Source organism: Crassostrea angulata, chromosome 2 (assembly GCF_025612915.1).
Source record: "Crassostrea angulata isolate pt1a10 chromosome 2, ASM2561291v2, whole genome shotgun sequence".
NCBI classification, from domain to species: domain Eukaryota; kingdom Metazoa; phylum Mollusca; class Bivalvia; order Ostreida; family Ostreidae; genus Magallana; species Magallana angulata.
Window position 1 is genome coordinate 81,058,265 of NC_069112.1, and position 17,203 is coordinate 81,075,467.

The window sequence follows — 17,203 nt, forward strand, 5'->3', positions numbered from 1 at the left end:
GGCGCCAAACAAATCCCACGTGGAGATATTTACAGAATCTCGTGTGAGATATCTCAAAAAGGGGGAATAATGTAATAGCGTGCATATAAAGGCTCAGTACTGCCGCGCTCCTACTAGCACAAGCTTGTGGGTTTGTGGTCCTTCCTCTTCTATGATACATCAACACCATATTGAAGATCCCGGCGTCACTACATCTAACATAGAAGATAAGGGATAACTTATCCAAGAAAGCAACACTATATCATCGATTTTATCAGTTTTTACAAAAACACCCCTGTTTTCTAAATTCTAAGTTGTCATAGCACGATCTGCAGTCTGTGGTTTGCGCATGTGCGGTGATATAACCGCATGACACAGGAAAACGTTCCACAATGATTGAGGAATTTTGAAATATGTGTGCCTGGATTTCAGTCTGTTTTGCTATATCTTTCATTGGATATTGCTTACCAGTGAAGTAGGTGTCATATCATTTTTGCCCAAAACGGGATTCTGAAAATCATTTCGTCCAATGTATCGTGTTCGTGTGAATTGAAAACCTGGATGCGGTGAAGCATGAATATTGCTATCAGCGTAATACATAGGGAGTGTTGTGATAAACACATAAGGTGCGTGATTGAATGTATCGGTATATGTGTTAAAGTGTGTGATTGAATGTAACGGAAGCGTGTTACGGTATATGTGTTAAAGTGTGTGATTGTGTGTAACGGTATATGTGTTAAAGTGTGTGATAGTGTGTAACGGTATATGTGTTAAAGTGTGTGATTGAATGTTACATTGAGTGTTTTAAAGTGTGTGATTGTGTGAACCGATATATGTGTTAAAGTGTGTGATTGAGTGTTACGGTTTATGTGTAAAAGTGTGTGATTGCGTGTAACGGTATATGTGTTAAATTGTGCGATTGAATGTAACGGAAGATGCAAAAAACTTAGTGATTAAACGCAATATTATGTGTGTGTTAAAGTGTTGGATTGTGTGCAACCGTATATGTGATAAAGTGCGTGATTGTGTGTAACGGAAGTTAAAGTGTGTGATTGAAAGTAACATTGTGTGTGTTAAAGTGTGTGATTGTGTGTAACGGTATATGTGGTTAAGTGCGTGGTTAAATGTAACAGTATGTGTGTTAGGGTGTGTGATTGCGTGCAACAGTTTATGTGTTAAAATGTATGATTGCGTATAATAATATCATTATGCGTTTAAGTGCGTGACTGTGTGTAACAGAATGCGTTAAAGTGCGTCGTGATTGCAAGAAACGGTATGTTCAATTACCTGAATGTTTGGAACCTATAAGTGTTAAAGTACCTGATTGTGTGTTATAATGTATGCGTTATAGCGTCTGATTGCAAGTAACGGTTTTTTGTTAAACTGGGTAATTTCGTGCAACGGAATTTGTGTTAAAAAGTGTGATTGTGTGTGACGATATATGTGCATTAAAGTGAGTGATTGTGTGTAACGGTATGTGTATAAAAGTACCTGATTGTGTGCAACAATTTCTGTGTTAAAGTGTGTGAATGCGTGTAATATGGTATATGTGTTAAAGTGTTTGATTGTGTGTAAATGTATATACATAAAAGTACCTGATTGTTTGCGTGTTTATGTGTTTAAGTGTAATGTTATATGTAGTAAAGTACCAGATTTCGTGTAGTAGTATTTGTAGTAAAGTGTTTGATTGCGTGTAACAGTAAGTGAGTTTAAGTGATTGCCAATATCAGTATTTTAGGTAGATTGTTATATTGTGTAAACCTATATGTATTTAAGTGTGTAATTGTGTGAAACTGTATGTGTGATTGCATGTAGTGGAATATGCATTTAAGTGTGTTATTGCATGTATTTAAAGTGTGTGATTGCGTGTAACGGTATATGTGTTAAAGTGCGTGATTTCAACAAACGGTTATGAGCCAACTGTGCGATTGTGTGTAACGGTATATGCGGTTAAAGTGTTTGAGTGTGTGTAACGGTATATGCATTAAAGTATGTTTATGCGTTTAAGTGATTGTTTGTATGTACCAGTAGATGTGTTAAAGTACGTGGTTGCCTGTAAAAGTTAATGCGTAAATTGCTTCATTGCTTGTGACAATATATGCGGTTAAAGTGCATTATTTAATGTAACGTTACATGTATATGCAGTTGTATTGCACAATTGCAGGGAAACAGTTTAAACGTAAAAGTTACTCATTCCATGTAACATTCATTTATATGTGCTATTATACAAATAGTGCCTGTTTGGAAGGGTAACAGTTTTAAATTGACACCCCCATAAAACTATGGTCAACTGTCACGAAGCGGAGGTTGACATTGGTTTCCGAGGGGTGTCAAATTGAACTGTTTCCAACCAAACAGGCACTATTTATTTCATTATACTGAATGTCTTCATTTAAAAGAAAACTCAGTTGCTTTTATGTAGAAATGACGTGAAATCTACGTCGAACCGTACGCGTATAATTTACACGCATGTAACAATTCGTTGTGTTACCCGTTGTCAGGTCTGTTGCTAATGCTGAGGGTAAAAGAACGGATTATCAACTGCGTCTTGACCAATCAGATTTCAGTATTTAACATGAAAGGCAACAGGTAACACAACGAATTGTTACATGGGCGTAAATTATGCGCGTACGGTTCGCCGTAGCATTCACTTCATTTCTATATAAAAGCAACATTTTTTTTTAAATTAAGACATTCAGTATAATAAATAAATAGTGCCTATTTTGGAGGGGAACTGTTGAAATTGACACCGGTCGGTTGACAATGGTTGTCTCAAGGTGTCAATTTCAACAGTTACCCTCACAAACAGGCACTATTTAAATAATAGTAAAGTTTATATAACATAATTTGTTGCATGTTACAATTATGGATTAATCTTCAGCTTAGGACAGATATATTATCAAAATAACATTTTTTTAAATAATACTCGGAATTTAACCTATCAGTCAAAATGAAATTCTTGAAACAACTTTGAGTACTTGGATGGAAATTTTTTTTGGTAATTTGTTGTTCACTAGTCATTATTAACATCTAACTATATTGAATCCAAAAGAAGATTGGTTTGTCAGTTATTTGGTTCGTCCCAATGAATAATTGTCTTGTTCTTGTACATAAAGTTACTGTATCATATTATTTTTGTACCAAATATTACAGTACTGTCTTACTAAGAAAACAGACAAAACTATGAATAAATATCACATTTATTGAGTTCTATCTACAGCTTGCTACAACTCACCAAAGATCATTTGTATATAAGTATTATGTATTTCATTGACAGCATAAATAGAAAGAAAAAAAAATAAATTGAATAACTAATAGTTACAATATTGTTCAAAAACTATTTACATAAAAACGAGTTTTCTATTTACCTGATCAATGTAAGTCAGTTTTTTATGTGGGAGAAATATTCTAAATCCACCAATAATATACATTTAGGACATTTTTTAAAATCTTTGGTATTTACTGATATTCAGTTAACTTTCATATAAAAACATGTTAGGGGTCAACAACCAGTTCTAAGATCAAACTTTATCTAGAAAATATTACAAAAAGGGGAATAACTCTTTATCCCTTTGTAATTGAAGAACTCAAAAATTTGAGTTGCTCCCCTTTGAATATGATGTTTAATCAATAAACAAAATTTATTCTTTGCAAATAGGAAAAATAAAAAATCATCAGATATAAGCCCCAATTTTAAGTAACATCTTTTTCCCATCACTAAATTACAGGGTATTATAAAAGCATTCAAAAGAATTAAATACATACTGTCAGATGAGAATTTACTACACTCATACTAAGATATAATTGATAAGCCATGTAAGGGAGTATAACAACTAATTACTGTAGAGTTTATGTACACATAAATAATCACAGTATAAATCCAAGTTATATGCACATCTCTGATATATGTACAATTGATACAAGACAACAACTACCTATCTTAAAAACTGTATGAAGAGTTATCCGTACAATGGGGGGTACCCTATATGCAATATTCTGCGTAAAAATAACCAAGTTCAACAGCTGGTATTTTTTTTATATAAATTTACAACAACAAAAAAAACCAAGTTTTATGCACATCTCTTACATATGTACAATTGATTTGCAGTACAATAGGGGTACCCTTCTCGCAGCTGTCCGCCGGCGTGCCCCTTTCACCATTTCAATAACTGGATTTCTCCTTTGGAAAACTCGGTTCTAACAATTGATATCAATGTAAAATGACAAATTACTATTTTAAACACATAACATACTGTGAAATAAAATGATAAGACAGAATAATAAGTAATTACTGTATAGATCATGTACACTGAACACAGGTTCAAATAATGGCGCGTTATTTAAAACAAGTTCAGATATCGGTCACTCCACAGATAATCCAGTTATATTCAATTTAAATTCTTCTTATTGTAGCAATGTTTCACATCAAATATGGTAATAATTGGCCGTGTAGTTTTCCAGAAGAAGTTCAACATGTAAAATTGTAAAGGAAAGACGCACGACACACACCACACAATGACAGATAAAGACCAATTGTAATAGGTGACATGAGTGACTCGGGTCAGTGCGTACTTGAAGATAATGACGTCATATTGCAGTGAGTGGTCTACGTAGCCAATGTCTGTTTTCTGTCTTCCTCTTTAAGGATTTCAAGGAAGGTGATCTATTTTTTTCCCTCATGGTCAGGTAAAATTGGAACATCTACAGGAAACAGAATAAACTAATGAATGATTTAGTTAGTGATCAACACCAACATGATATTACTCAGATATCTGTGAGCCAATGCTCACTAGTAATACCCACGCTCTGATATAAATATACAAAATAAGCAAAGTCGACTTAAACAGGAAGTTGATGTCCAATTGGTACAAAAATAGATCCGAGCGTATGGCATGCCTAAACAAAGAATGTATTAACATTTCAAGCATATGCGATCAATAGTTGCTAAAAAAATTTTTACGAAAATTTATTTGAATATCTAGGCAAAAAATAAACAAAAGTCGTCATTTAACAGGTACAAACATATATTCCAAAGTATAGCATGTCTAAACAAAGAGTGTATTGAAATGTTAAGCACCGGCAACGATCAGTTGTTGAGAAAAATGCGACAGAAATTGTTGTTACAGACAGATGGATGTACAAAAGGGCCGACAGACAGACAGACACACACAAGGGTAAAACAGTATATGGTAACCCCCCTCTCCTTCAGAGCGGGGGTATGATAACCATAAATGTTCAAATTGAAAAAGATCTATTACAATTTTAATCATTCATTTTTTTTTACATCCAGTTTTTGTAGACTTCATATAAATATTTATTTTATGTTGATAATAATTCATTTTAAGCAAAGTGAAATTGGTATAACATTCCACACTCAGCAACAAGTGTGAAATAAACAGGAGTCAGTATTACAGTCCATGTGAATTATACACAGCTCAATTTCAGCTGCAGATGTTGAACAAAGTGACAAACAACATGTGTGGTTTTGAGAGCAGACTAGATTTGTACAGAAACATTTACAACCTGTCAATATCCCAGCTATCTCCATTCTACGGCTGGTGTTGAGCTGGACATGGTGTCCCCATCAGGACGGGGTGTGTGTTCATCTACAACAAGTCATTAATTAGCTGTTAATTAATATCATACATGTTATGTAATGATATAGCAATATCCACAAATTAAAAGTTTAGACTGATTACATTGACACATGCTTTAATATTTATATATTTAATTAAACCAATTCAATTAACTTGTACCAAAATAACTTATTACAAATACATGCATCATCATATTAGTTACAATAACCATTTATTATAATTAACTAAATACAATGACATGTGACTGTTCATCTAATTAATGAAATAGATACAGCTAACCCTGTATCAATGAGCTGTTCATATTGACAAACAATCACACAGATTAACATGTCTTACATGTATCTTATTGACTGATAATTAACACGGACTGTGTGTCTTAGTTATCTATATCTAATTAATGTGAATGATAATGACTCAGACTTACCTGTCAGAGCGTCCTGTCTGGTGATATACCTGTATATAACCACCGTGTTGTTGGACCGTGATCCGACCCAGAGACGGTGAGTGTTGACATCATAACTCAGGCTGTGTGGTGAGAATATCCCTGATGGTCTTATCAGTAGATGTGACAGGAACTGACCGTCCATGTCTATCATCTGTACTGTTTTGGTTGTATCATCACACACCAGGATGTGTGACAGCGCGTCAGTACATATTCCCCATGGCCATAATTCTGATCCTGATGGATGTCCTGTGTAGGAGAAACGATGTCTTCCTCCACGCTCTGTCACCACTACAGCACCAGACGGATAGTCAAAGTCAGACACCACGACATCCCCATTGTTGTTCTCTGTTATATAGTGAGGTTCATTATACAGCCCCAGTCCTGTGTTGTCGTTCTGTATGGTTTGTGTGAGTTGTCCACTCTGGTTGTACCGGGTTACCTTGCCTGTCTTTGTATCATCTTTAAACATCCCGACCAGTAGATCCCCAGTGGACGGGGACCAGTACACACACCGTGGTTCCCATGTAGAGTCTGTTCTCTCTATAAATGTGGTGGTTGTTTTCATATCCTTTGACAGTTTGTTAATGTTATCTTTCCTATCTATATAAATCAGTTCACTCTCACTGTTCACTGTGTGTAATCCTTTATCATAACCACTACATGAATCCTCCACACGATGTAGAGGGACACCTGTTGTGTCTGTCAACATGAGATTGTCATCATCACTGACCCAGACCCGGTCTGACGTCACACAGGAAATGTGATAACAACCATAAACACCTGTCACTGTGAGAGAGTGAAGTAACTTAGGGGGAGACATCAGTTTCAGCAGACACTGGTTTCCTTGCTGTGGTTTTTCTGTCCCTGTGGTTGGGATTTCACTCAGTGACTCCATCACATCAGCAGTGGCTGGATTCAGATCTACAAACATCAGACACAAACAGTCAGATGGAACAGATTGATTACAAACATCACATCTTGTATAATGATTGTTACAGGAATGTCTGTCTGTTATAATGTATCAATTATCATTATCAATTAATAATAAACACATATACATGTATATAATTAATAAATTAATTAATTTATTACTGAGAAACATAAACGTATATCTGATGAGTCAATTATTCAACAGACATGTAATGTATTCATATTTGAGTATGTGATGTTGATTGTTTATAAATAAATATGTACTTACATTATATTGACAAATGATAAAGATCACATCCTATATATGTCTGCCTTGTGACTACATATTATATAATTTACAATGATAATGACCCAGACTTACCTGTCAGAGCGTCCTGTCTGGTGATATACCTGTATATAACCAATGTGTTGTTGGCCTCTGATCCGACCCAGAGACGGTGAGTGTTGACATCATAACTCAGGCTGTGTGGATAGAATATCCCTGATGGCCTTATCAGTAGATGTGACAGGAACTGACCGTCCCTGTCTAACATCTGTACTGTGTTGGTTCTAACATCACACACCAGGATGTGTGACAGCGCGTCAGTACAGATTCCACATGGCCGTAGTCGTGATCCTGATGGATGTCCTGTGTAGGAGAAACGATGTCTTCCTCCACGCTCTGTCACCACTACAGCACCAGACTCATAGTCATAGTCAGACACCACGACATCCCCATTGTTGTTCTCTGTTATATAGCTAGGTTTACTATACAGTCGCCATCCTGTGTTGTGGTTCTGTATGGTTTGTGTGAGTTGTCCACTCTGGTTGTACCGGGTTACCTTGCCTGTCCTATATCTATACATCCCGACCAGTAAATCCCCAGTGGACGGGGACCAGTACACACTCCGTGGTTCCCATGTAGAGTATGTTCTCTCTATAAATGTGGTGGTTGTTTTCATATCCTTTGACAGTTTGTTAATGTTATAATTCCTATCTATATAAATCAGTTCACTCTCACTGTTCACTGTGTGTGATCCTCTATTATAACCATTACATGAATCCTTCACACGATGTAGAGGGACACCTGTTGTGTCTGTCAACATGAGATTCTTTTTATCATCACTGACCCAGACCCGGTCTGATGTCACACAGGAAATGTGAGAACAACAACCAACACCTGTCAGTGTGAGAGATTGATGGAGCTCAGCACCAGACGTCAGTTTCAGCAGACACTGGTTTCCTACGCGTCGGTTTCCTCTCTCTGTGATTTGGATTGCACTCAGTGACTCCATCACATCCTCCTTGTTGAGTGACTCAGTCATGGAGAGCTGGCTGGTGTGGAGTGTAAGATGTATCTGGGGGAGGGCTGTCTTTGTGAAGGAGAGGAATTGTAGTGCACTGAATGTGAATTCTGGCTGTACATATCTGAGTTCATATTCCTGAAGGCTGACAATATGTCTGCTCATTTCTTTCATCTGTTTTAAACATCTGTGTTTGAAATCAAAGTCACAAAACACATTTTTCATGAAATCTTTTCTCAATTTGTTAATGAGATTCTTCAGTGTCTGGGCCTTTGTTAACATCTCTGATTGATAGAGGGAGAATTCTGTGTGACAGGTTTTGAAATCAGTTTTGATTCGTGGCAGGAGAACAGGTCTGTAAAAGAGAGCCTCACTTCTGATGGTGTGAATGGTTCCTCTGTATTGTTGTTGCTTAGTTTTATAAGCGGTTTGTATATCCTGAATTGTGTGCTTTCTTTGTCCACAGAGAAAACTTCTTACAGGGAGTTTGTGTGATTTATGTCCAAACCAAGAATCACAGACAGGAACTTGACAAGGTACACAGTACTTTGTATAAACATGGCTAGGATGCCTCACACAGATCTCTTGTGTTGGGATGTAGTTGATTTTATCACGGAGTGACACGACATCATGGTCTATTGTTTGGAGATCTTTTACATGGTTCTCTTTACACTGGGGACACAGATCACATGGACACGATACACAATGGTATTCTGTGTCCCCCGGACACTTAGAACACTTATGTGTACTATATGTGGAGCTTGCTGTGTCCATGTCTATATCTTTGAATCACAACCTGTTAAATAAAAATAAAGTGTTTTAGAATTATGTCAACCACATTCGTTCAAAATTATTTTATAATTAATTTAAACAATATCATTACATGCATTATATAATATCATTTTGAGTAAAAGGAATATATCACAGACTTTATTTTGAAATAACAATATATTTTGATTCATAGATAACTAATGGTCTATTATCATCAGATAATGAAAACACTTGACCAGAAGATAATTTTTTTTTGGTTAAAACTTTGAAAAATTTCTTTTTGACATTTTCTGCTAAACATTGGTGACTTTCTCCCTCTCTCTTGTTTCTCTATCTGTATCATCCTTTCACTGCTAAACATATATCTCCCTCTTTCTCCCTCTCTCTCTTTCTATAAATTCACTTTTTAACTTTCTCTCACTCTCTCTCTCTCTCCCTCTCTCTCTCTCTCTCTCTCTCAACAAAATATGTACTTTCTGTCTCTTTCTGTCTCTATTTCTCCTTCCTGATCAACATGTACTTTTGCTCTCTTTGTCTCACTATCTATGACCGTATTCATTAATCATTCCCTCTCTCTCTCTCTCTCTCTCTCTCTCTCTCTCTCTCTCTCTCTGTAACATTCACTGTTTAACATGTACTCTTACTCTTTCTCTCATACTCTCTCTTTTTCTCTCTCCAAAATATGTCATTTCTTTTTTTCTTTCTATTTGATTCTCTGATATTCTTTGATATCTCTCTCTCTCTCTCTCTCTCTCTCTCTCTCTCTCCTAAATATGTACTTTCTCTTAATTCTCTATCTCTCTCTCATTCCACTTTCTGATCAACATGTATCTCTGACATTCTTCATTACTCTCTCTATCTCTCTCTCTCTCTCTTGCTCTCTGTCCTTAATAGGTACTTTCTCTTTCTCTATCTCTCTCTCATTCCACTTGCTGATCAACATGTACTCTTAGTCTCTCTATCTCTCTATCTGACATTATTCATTAAACACACACTCTCTCTCTCTCTCTCTCTCTCTCTCTCTCTCTCTCTCTCTCTCTCTCTCTCTCTCTCTCTCTCTCTCTCTCTGTGTAACAGTCACTGTTTAACATGTACTCTTACTCTTTCTCTCACTCTCTCTCTCTATCTCTCTCCAAAATATGTACTTTCTCTGTCTCTTTTTTTTCTAATGCCCTTTCCTGAACAACATGTATATTGATATCTTTGTCTTACTATCTCCTACATTCTTCATTAAGCTTTTTATCTTTCTCTCTCTCTTTCTTTCTCTCTATAATATGTACTTTCTCTTTGTTTCTCTTTCTATCTCTCTCTTTCAGTTTTCTGATCAACATGTACTTTTTCTCTCTTTGTCTCACTATCTCTGACATTCTTCATTTCTCTCTCTCTCTCTATCTCTGTCTCTCTCTCTCTCTCTTAGATATTTAGTATTTTCAGACATTCTCAAGGAAATACACATGCTCTGTCTCCCAGTCCTACCCACATATATGCCAGCTTTCTGTGTCTATTTCTCTATCATACAGATGTATGGTCACCCCCTCACTCTCTCTCTCTCTCTATCTCTCTCTCTAGTATTTGTTTAACATGTACTCTTGCTCTTTTTCTCCCACTCTCTGACTCTCTCTCCAAAATATGTACTTTCTCCCTCTCTCTTTCATTCACTTTTCTAGTGAACATGTACTCTTGCTCTCTCTATCTCTGTTATTCTTCATTAAACAGTATCTCTCTCTCAAATGTTTACTATTTTCAGACATTCTCTGTTAAGGAAATAGATGTGTTCTTTATTCCAGTCTTTCCAACATGTATTCCCCACCTTTGGGGTATTATTTCCCTCTCAATGAGACGTATGTACATACCCCCCCCCCTCTCTCTCTCTCTCCATAATATGTACTTTCTGTTTGTTTCTCTTTCTATCTCTCTCTCTTTCAGTTTTCTGATCAACATGTACTTTTTCTCTCTTTGTCTCACTTTCTCTGACATTCTTCATTAATCTCCCTCACTCCCTCTCTCTCTATCTCTTAGATATTTAGTATTTTTAGACATTTCTCCCAGTCCTACCCACATATATGCCAACTTTCTGTGTCTATTTCTCTATCAAACAGATGTATGTTCACCCCTCTCTCTCTCTCTCTCTCTCTCTCTCTCTCTCTCTCTCTCTCTCTCTCTCTGTGACTTTTTCTGCTAAACATGTACTCTTTGTTCCTTTCTCCAACATAACAATGACTTAGTTTTAGGTCTGTTTTAGAGAAGTATATAGGCTTACCCAAATTGCATTTTGTCTGATCCTATTGTAACTTTTTTGTGAAATGTGACACTATCTAAACTGAGCTCTCATTACGATGGATAGTGTATAAACTACATGCAAAATGCAGTTTTTTCTTTACCCCAGGTAGAGAACAGACTTTAACTGTTTGTCTAACTAATATGAACTCTCTTTCTCTCTCCTCTCCCTCTCTCTCTCCCTCCCTCTCTCTCTCCTCTCTTTCTCTCTCTCTCTCTCTCTCCTCTCTTTCTCTCTCTCTCTCTCTCTCTCCCTCCCTCTCTCTCCCTCTCTCTCTCTCTCTCTCTCTCTCTCTCTCTCTCTGCTAAACTCTTGTACTCTTGCTGCTTTTACTTTTTTAATATATGTAAAATGGGGACTTTCCAAATATGAGGTTATTTATATTAACTACTGGCCTATAATATATTATCGGCTATCCCCCTCACCCTGGCTGATTGTTTAAATCTCTCCCAAGAAGATAATTAAATATCCCTCCCCTGACATTACCACTAGGATATGCTATTCTTGTTTACAGATTAACCATCAAATGGGGATGAGGGCAATAGTTATATTGTCAGTACCTTGGTAAGAAATTGATGCAGTCCTCGACCTAGGCCTTCGGGCAACAGATCTTACCCCAGGACTAACACAATGACTACTGCCCTCATACCCATTTAAAAGATGAATACTATAATGTCTATGAATGACACACGACAACGAACTTGTGATAGCAATGGGTCTCCTGAATGACTCAGGTGACCTAAAATTACAAAATATAGCTACACAAACATAGTGATATTACATGAATACTATATAGCTACACAAACATAGTGATATTACATGAATACTATACCACATAAACTCTTTCTTTGCTCCATCAGTCCACTCTTTATTGATACACAAGGAACCTGTAAAGAGACCTCAAACTATTATACTGTTATATTCTTAATATATGTTCAAGTTTCAAAACCTATTGTCTTTTTTAATAAGTTTACGAGATTGATGCAGAGCAAAATCAATACACATATCTAAAATGCTATGTTAAAGACAAGCTAATATTGTGAAGATGAGTTAATAGAGAGGTTTAGCAGACCAACGTGTACGTGTACTTGTACGTGTAGGTTACAAGTTAGAACTACGCGTACCAGCTCAATTACTTTTCTTGTTTAGCAGTTGTAACGTGTACTTGTACGTGTAAATGTTTTAATGTAATTATGGATATCCTCTCCTACTAAGCTGAGAATGTTGGTTATAAACGAAAAGTAGGAATTCTGCATGTGTTAATTTTATTAAACATCATTTATTATATATGCACATTTTTATTTATCGCAAATTAATAAGATAATGGAGCCACTGCATGTTTTGGAGGAAGAGATGCGTGAAATAAAACTCCAATAACATATTAAATGCTAATGAAAATTTATTTTGGTAGATATCAGTATTCGCACTGAATATTCAGGCTTAAGAAAAGTTAACATATTTATTAAAATTAATAGACAACAGGGAAACAGAGGCTACAAGTTCGACCTTACGGGTACTTTGCAATTTACACGTATGTTCATTCGGGTACATACGTGTAGAAATTCGTCATTGCACAAACTGATGACGTAATGCACATATTTTCCGTTCTACACGTACACGTACGCGTACACGTTGGTTTGCTAAACCTCTCTAACAAAGTGAAGTCTCCGATTTCCGGTCAATCCTTTTTTTTTTGCCTTATTGCCATAGCAACGGATGTTAATTTTCATAAGAAAGTATATATAGCATGGACATTGATATGGATGTAAAAATTGAACAGTTTCCCATTTCAGCATATTGAAAAATCACAAAAAACTGATTTCAAAATTTTGTTACAGTTTCAATGGTAACATTTTAAAAGTATTGGTTTCTCCATCAATTTTCTGATATAATTAAATAATTGAAAATAGGATAAAGGCTGTTTTATGTCTTTGATAGTTTACATTAGTGGGCAAAACCTTCTAATATGGCTTCAAAGTAGGTAGGTTTTGCTATTTTTCCATCTTAAGCCTTGATTACTATGGCAACGGTTTACCCTCTGTGAAAAAAATGAGCGGGAACTGCAAATAACTAGTACTCTCTCTCTCTTTCTATAACATTCACTTTTTAACTTTCTCTCACTCTCTCTCTCTACAAAATATATACTTTCTGTCTCTTTCTGTCTCTTTTTCTCTTTCCTGAGCAACATGTACTCTTGCTCCCTTTGTCTCACTATCTCTGACCTTATTCATTCAACATTCTCTCTCTCTCTCTTTCTCCCTCTCTCTCATTCCTTTTTCTTACAACATGTACATGGACTCTAACTCTGTCTCATTAACATGAACTCTCTCTCTCTCTCTCTGAAATCTGTACTTTATTTTTCTCTCTCTCTCTTTCATTCACTTACAGAGCAACATGTACTCTTTTTTTCACTATCTCTGACATTCTTCATTAAACATCTCTCTCTCTCTCTCTCTCTCTCTCTCTCTCTCTCTCTCTCTCTCTCTCTTTCTGTAACAGTCACTGTTTAACATGTACTCATACTCTTTCTCTCACTCTCTCTCTCTATCTCTCTCCAAAATATGTCATCTCTTTTTTTCTCTTTCTTTCTGTCTCTAATTCCCTTTCCTGACCAACATGTACTCTTTCTCTCTTTGTTTTACTATTTGATTTTCTGACATTCTTCTTTGAACATTCTCTCTCTCTCTCCTATCTCTCTCTCTCTCTCCTTAATATGTACTTTCTCTTTCTTTCTCTATCTCTCTCTCATTCCACTTTCTGATCAACATGTACTCTTGCTCTCTTAGTCTCTCTATATATCTCTATCTCTGACATTCTTCATTAAACATTCTCTCTCTCTCTCTCTCTCTCTCTCTCTCTCTCTCTTTCTCTTTCTGTGTAACAGTCACTGTTTAACATGTACTCTTGCTCTTTCTCTCACTCTACCACTATATCTCTCCAAAATATGTACTTTCTCTTTCTCTCTTTTTTCTCTAATTCTCTTTCCTGAACAACATGTATATTGCTCTCTTTGTCTCACTATCTCTGACATTCTTCATTAAGCTATCTCTCTTTCTCTCTCTCTCTCTCTCTCTCTCTTAGATATTTAGTATTTTTAGACATTCTCAAGGAAATACACATCTCTTTCTCCCAGTCCAACCCACATATATGCCAGCTTTCTGTGTCTATTTCTCTATCATACAGATGTATGTTCACCCTCTCTCTCTTTCTCTCTCTCTCTCTCTCTCTATCTCTCTCTCTCTATCATTTGTTTAACATATACTCTTGCTCTTTTTCTCCTACTCTCTGACTCTCTCTCCAAAATATGTACTTTCTCCCTCTCTCTTTCATTCACTTTTCTAGCGAACATGTACTCTTGCTCTCTCTATCTCTGTTATTCTTCATTATACATTATCTCTCTCTCTCTCTCTCTCAAATGTTTACTATTTTCAGACATTCTCTGTTAAGGAAATAGAAGTGTTCTTTATTCCAGTCTTTCCAACATGTATTCCCCGCCTTTGGGGTATTATTTCCCACTCAATGAGACGTATGTACATACCTCCCCTCTCTCTCTTTCTCTCTCTCTCTCTCTCTCTCTCTCTCTCTCTCTCTCTCTCTCTCCATAATATGTACTTTCTGTTTGTTTCTCTTTCTATCTCTCTCTTTGAGTTTTCTGATCAACATGTACTTTTTCTCTCTTTGTCTCACTTTCTCTGACATTCTTCATTAATCTCTCTCACTCCCTCTCTCTCTATCTCTTAGATATTTAGTATTTTCAGACATTTCTCCCAGTCCTACCCACATATATGCCAATTTTCTGTGTCTATTTCTCTATCAAACAGATGTATGTTCACCCCCCTCTCTCTCTCTCTCTCTCTCTCTCTCTCTCTCTCTCTCTCTCTCTCTCTCTCTGTGACTTTTTCTGCTAAACATGTACTCTTTGTTCCTTTCTCCAACATAACAATGACTTAGTTTTAGGTCTGTTTTAGAGAAGTATATAGGCTTACCCAAAGTTTGCATTTTGTCTGATCCTATTGTAACTTTTTTGTGAAATGAGACACTATCTAAACTGAGCTCTCATTCCGATGGATAATGTATAAACTACATGCAAAATGCAGTTTTTTTCTTTACCCCAGTTAGGCTGTCATATTTATATTTTCTATTTACATAAAAATAAAATCTTCGTATACATTCCAAATTAATCTAAGATTTAAGAAAGCTTTAATTCTGTAACAGTTGTCACTATTCACAATTGGTCCACCTGTAAAATACATTTTATTAATGTATAGAAAAATCATATGCTAGGAAAGGAAAAAAACCTGAAAAGCTCATTAAAAAAAAAAAAGCCGGCTCACCTACCCTATTTTAATATCTGATGAAATAGGAAACACACATATTTTTTTTTTGGCCTAATCATTAAAACTCATTTCATGAATTTTAGCAACACTAATAAGCCTTCAAGTACAGGAATTCTCAATTTTACAAAATTATTGATGGGTACTTTATCCGAAACTGTCCCTTGCTACCTATTGCTCTTTAATTCTCTCTCTCTCTCTCTCTCTCTCTCTCTCTCTCTCTCTCTCTCTCTCTCTCTCTCTCTCATTCACTTTTCTGAGCAACGTGTACTCTGACTTTCTTTTTCTCACTATAACTGACTTTCTCCATTAAACATGACATGTTCTCTCTCTCTCTCTCTCTCTCTCTCTCTCTCTCTCTCTCTCCTCTCTCTCTCAAATTCTTTGACGTCCGTTGATACCTAAATAACACTATCTTGACAATGATGCAAGGTATGTGCCACAATGGTAGCACTGTAAAACATACTAAAATACATGTAAAATGCTGTTTTTCTTTACTCCAGGTAGAGAACAGACTAGAACTTTATCAAAACACAATTCACACCTAATTATCAAATACATGTATATGTATAATGGGAACTTTCAAAACGATATATACTATACATTGATATTATTTACAGTTCTTACCCATGGACTAACACAATGACTACTGCCCTCATACCCACTTAAGAGATGTATACAATAATGTCTATGAATGACACACGACAACGAACTTGTGATAGCAATGGGTCTCCTGAATGACTCAGGTGACCTAAAAATACAGAGTTTAGCTACACAAACATAGGGATATTACATGAATACTATACCACATATATTCTTTCTTTAGTCAATTATGGTAGTTTACTGCATCCCATTACACCAGGAACCTGTAAAGAGACCACAAAATATTACAAACTGGTATATTCTAAATAAATATTTCAGTGACAATATCATATTAACTTCCAGCTTAGATACATGTACATGTAAGGAATAAAGGTCAATATTGATTCATGAATGTATTTAAATAAACATTTAAATTGATGTTGTCCTCAAGTTCAACAGAAATATAACATGCACATAGAGGTTTAATATCCTACGAAAATGCTTTAATGGAAACATTAATTTACATGTATCTATTCAGAAATTCAACCTTGCGCAATACAGCCCACCAGTTTACAATAATTCACATATTTTTTTCAAACTGTCTACGTATATATAAATGAAAGCCAACATTGATTCATGTATTTTCATAAACGTTTAGTCTGTCAACTTAAAGATTGAATTGTACTAATATTTTAGATTAATGAGATCTAAAATCACATTGGCCGGTAAACAAAATTTTCAAAAGAAGAATCCTTTTTTTCATTTATTTATCTTTTAAACATCAGTGGGGCCAATTTTACATCAAGGGGTCTGGGGGTCACCCAAGGTCACCACTGGGTCCAGGGCAGAGTGGTTCTGTCTGATGATTGGTCACTCTGAAATCACTGAGATCTACATGTATCGGTACATGTTGTTTGTTGACATAAAACAACTCCCCAACGTTTTTACAATTTTAGGGGCCCCTAACAAAAATTTTATCTGACACCGGTACACATTAATTTACT

General features: G+C 35.8%; 1 protein-coding gene across 7 annotated transcripts in view; it reads right to left on the minus strand.

Moving 5' to 3' along the window:
- The window catches only part of LOC128171010 (uncharacterized), a 555,905-nt gene that overhangs the window by 406,549 nt on the left and 132,153 nt on the right, over positions 1-17,203 (minus strand). For 2 of the 7 annotated variants that reach the window (XM_052836773.1, XM_052836774.1), the window contains exons 2-4: positions 12,116-12,170; positions 7,313-9,030; positions 6,001-6,942 (exon numbers count right to left, since the gene is read on the minus strand). The exons of 4 other annotated variants lie outside the window; for them this stretch is intronic. In XM_052836773.1, coding sequence (XP_052692733.1) covers positions 6,001-6,942; positions 7,313-9,008 — 2,638 coding nt within the window. In that variant the 5' untranslated portion in view covers positions 9,009-9,030; positions 12,116-12,170. The remainder of the gene's footprint in view (positions 1-6,000; positions 6,943-7,312; positions 9,031-12,115; positions 12,171-17,203) is intronic. One more of the 7 variants, XM_052836772.1, reaches the window with a different exon arrangement.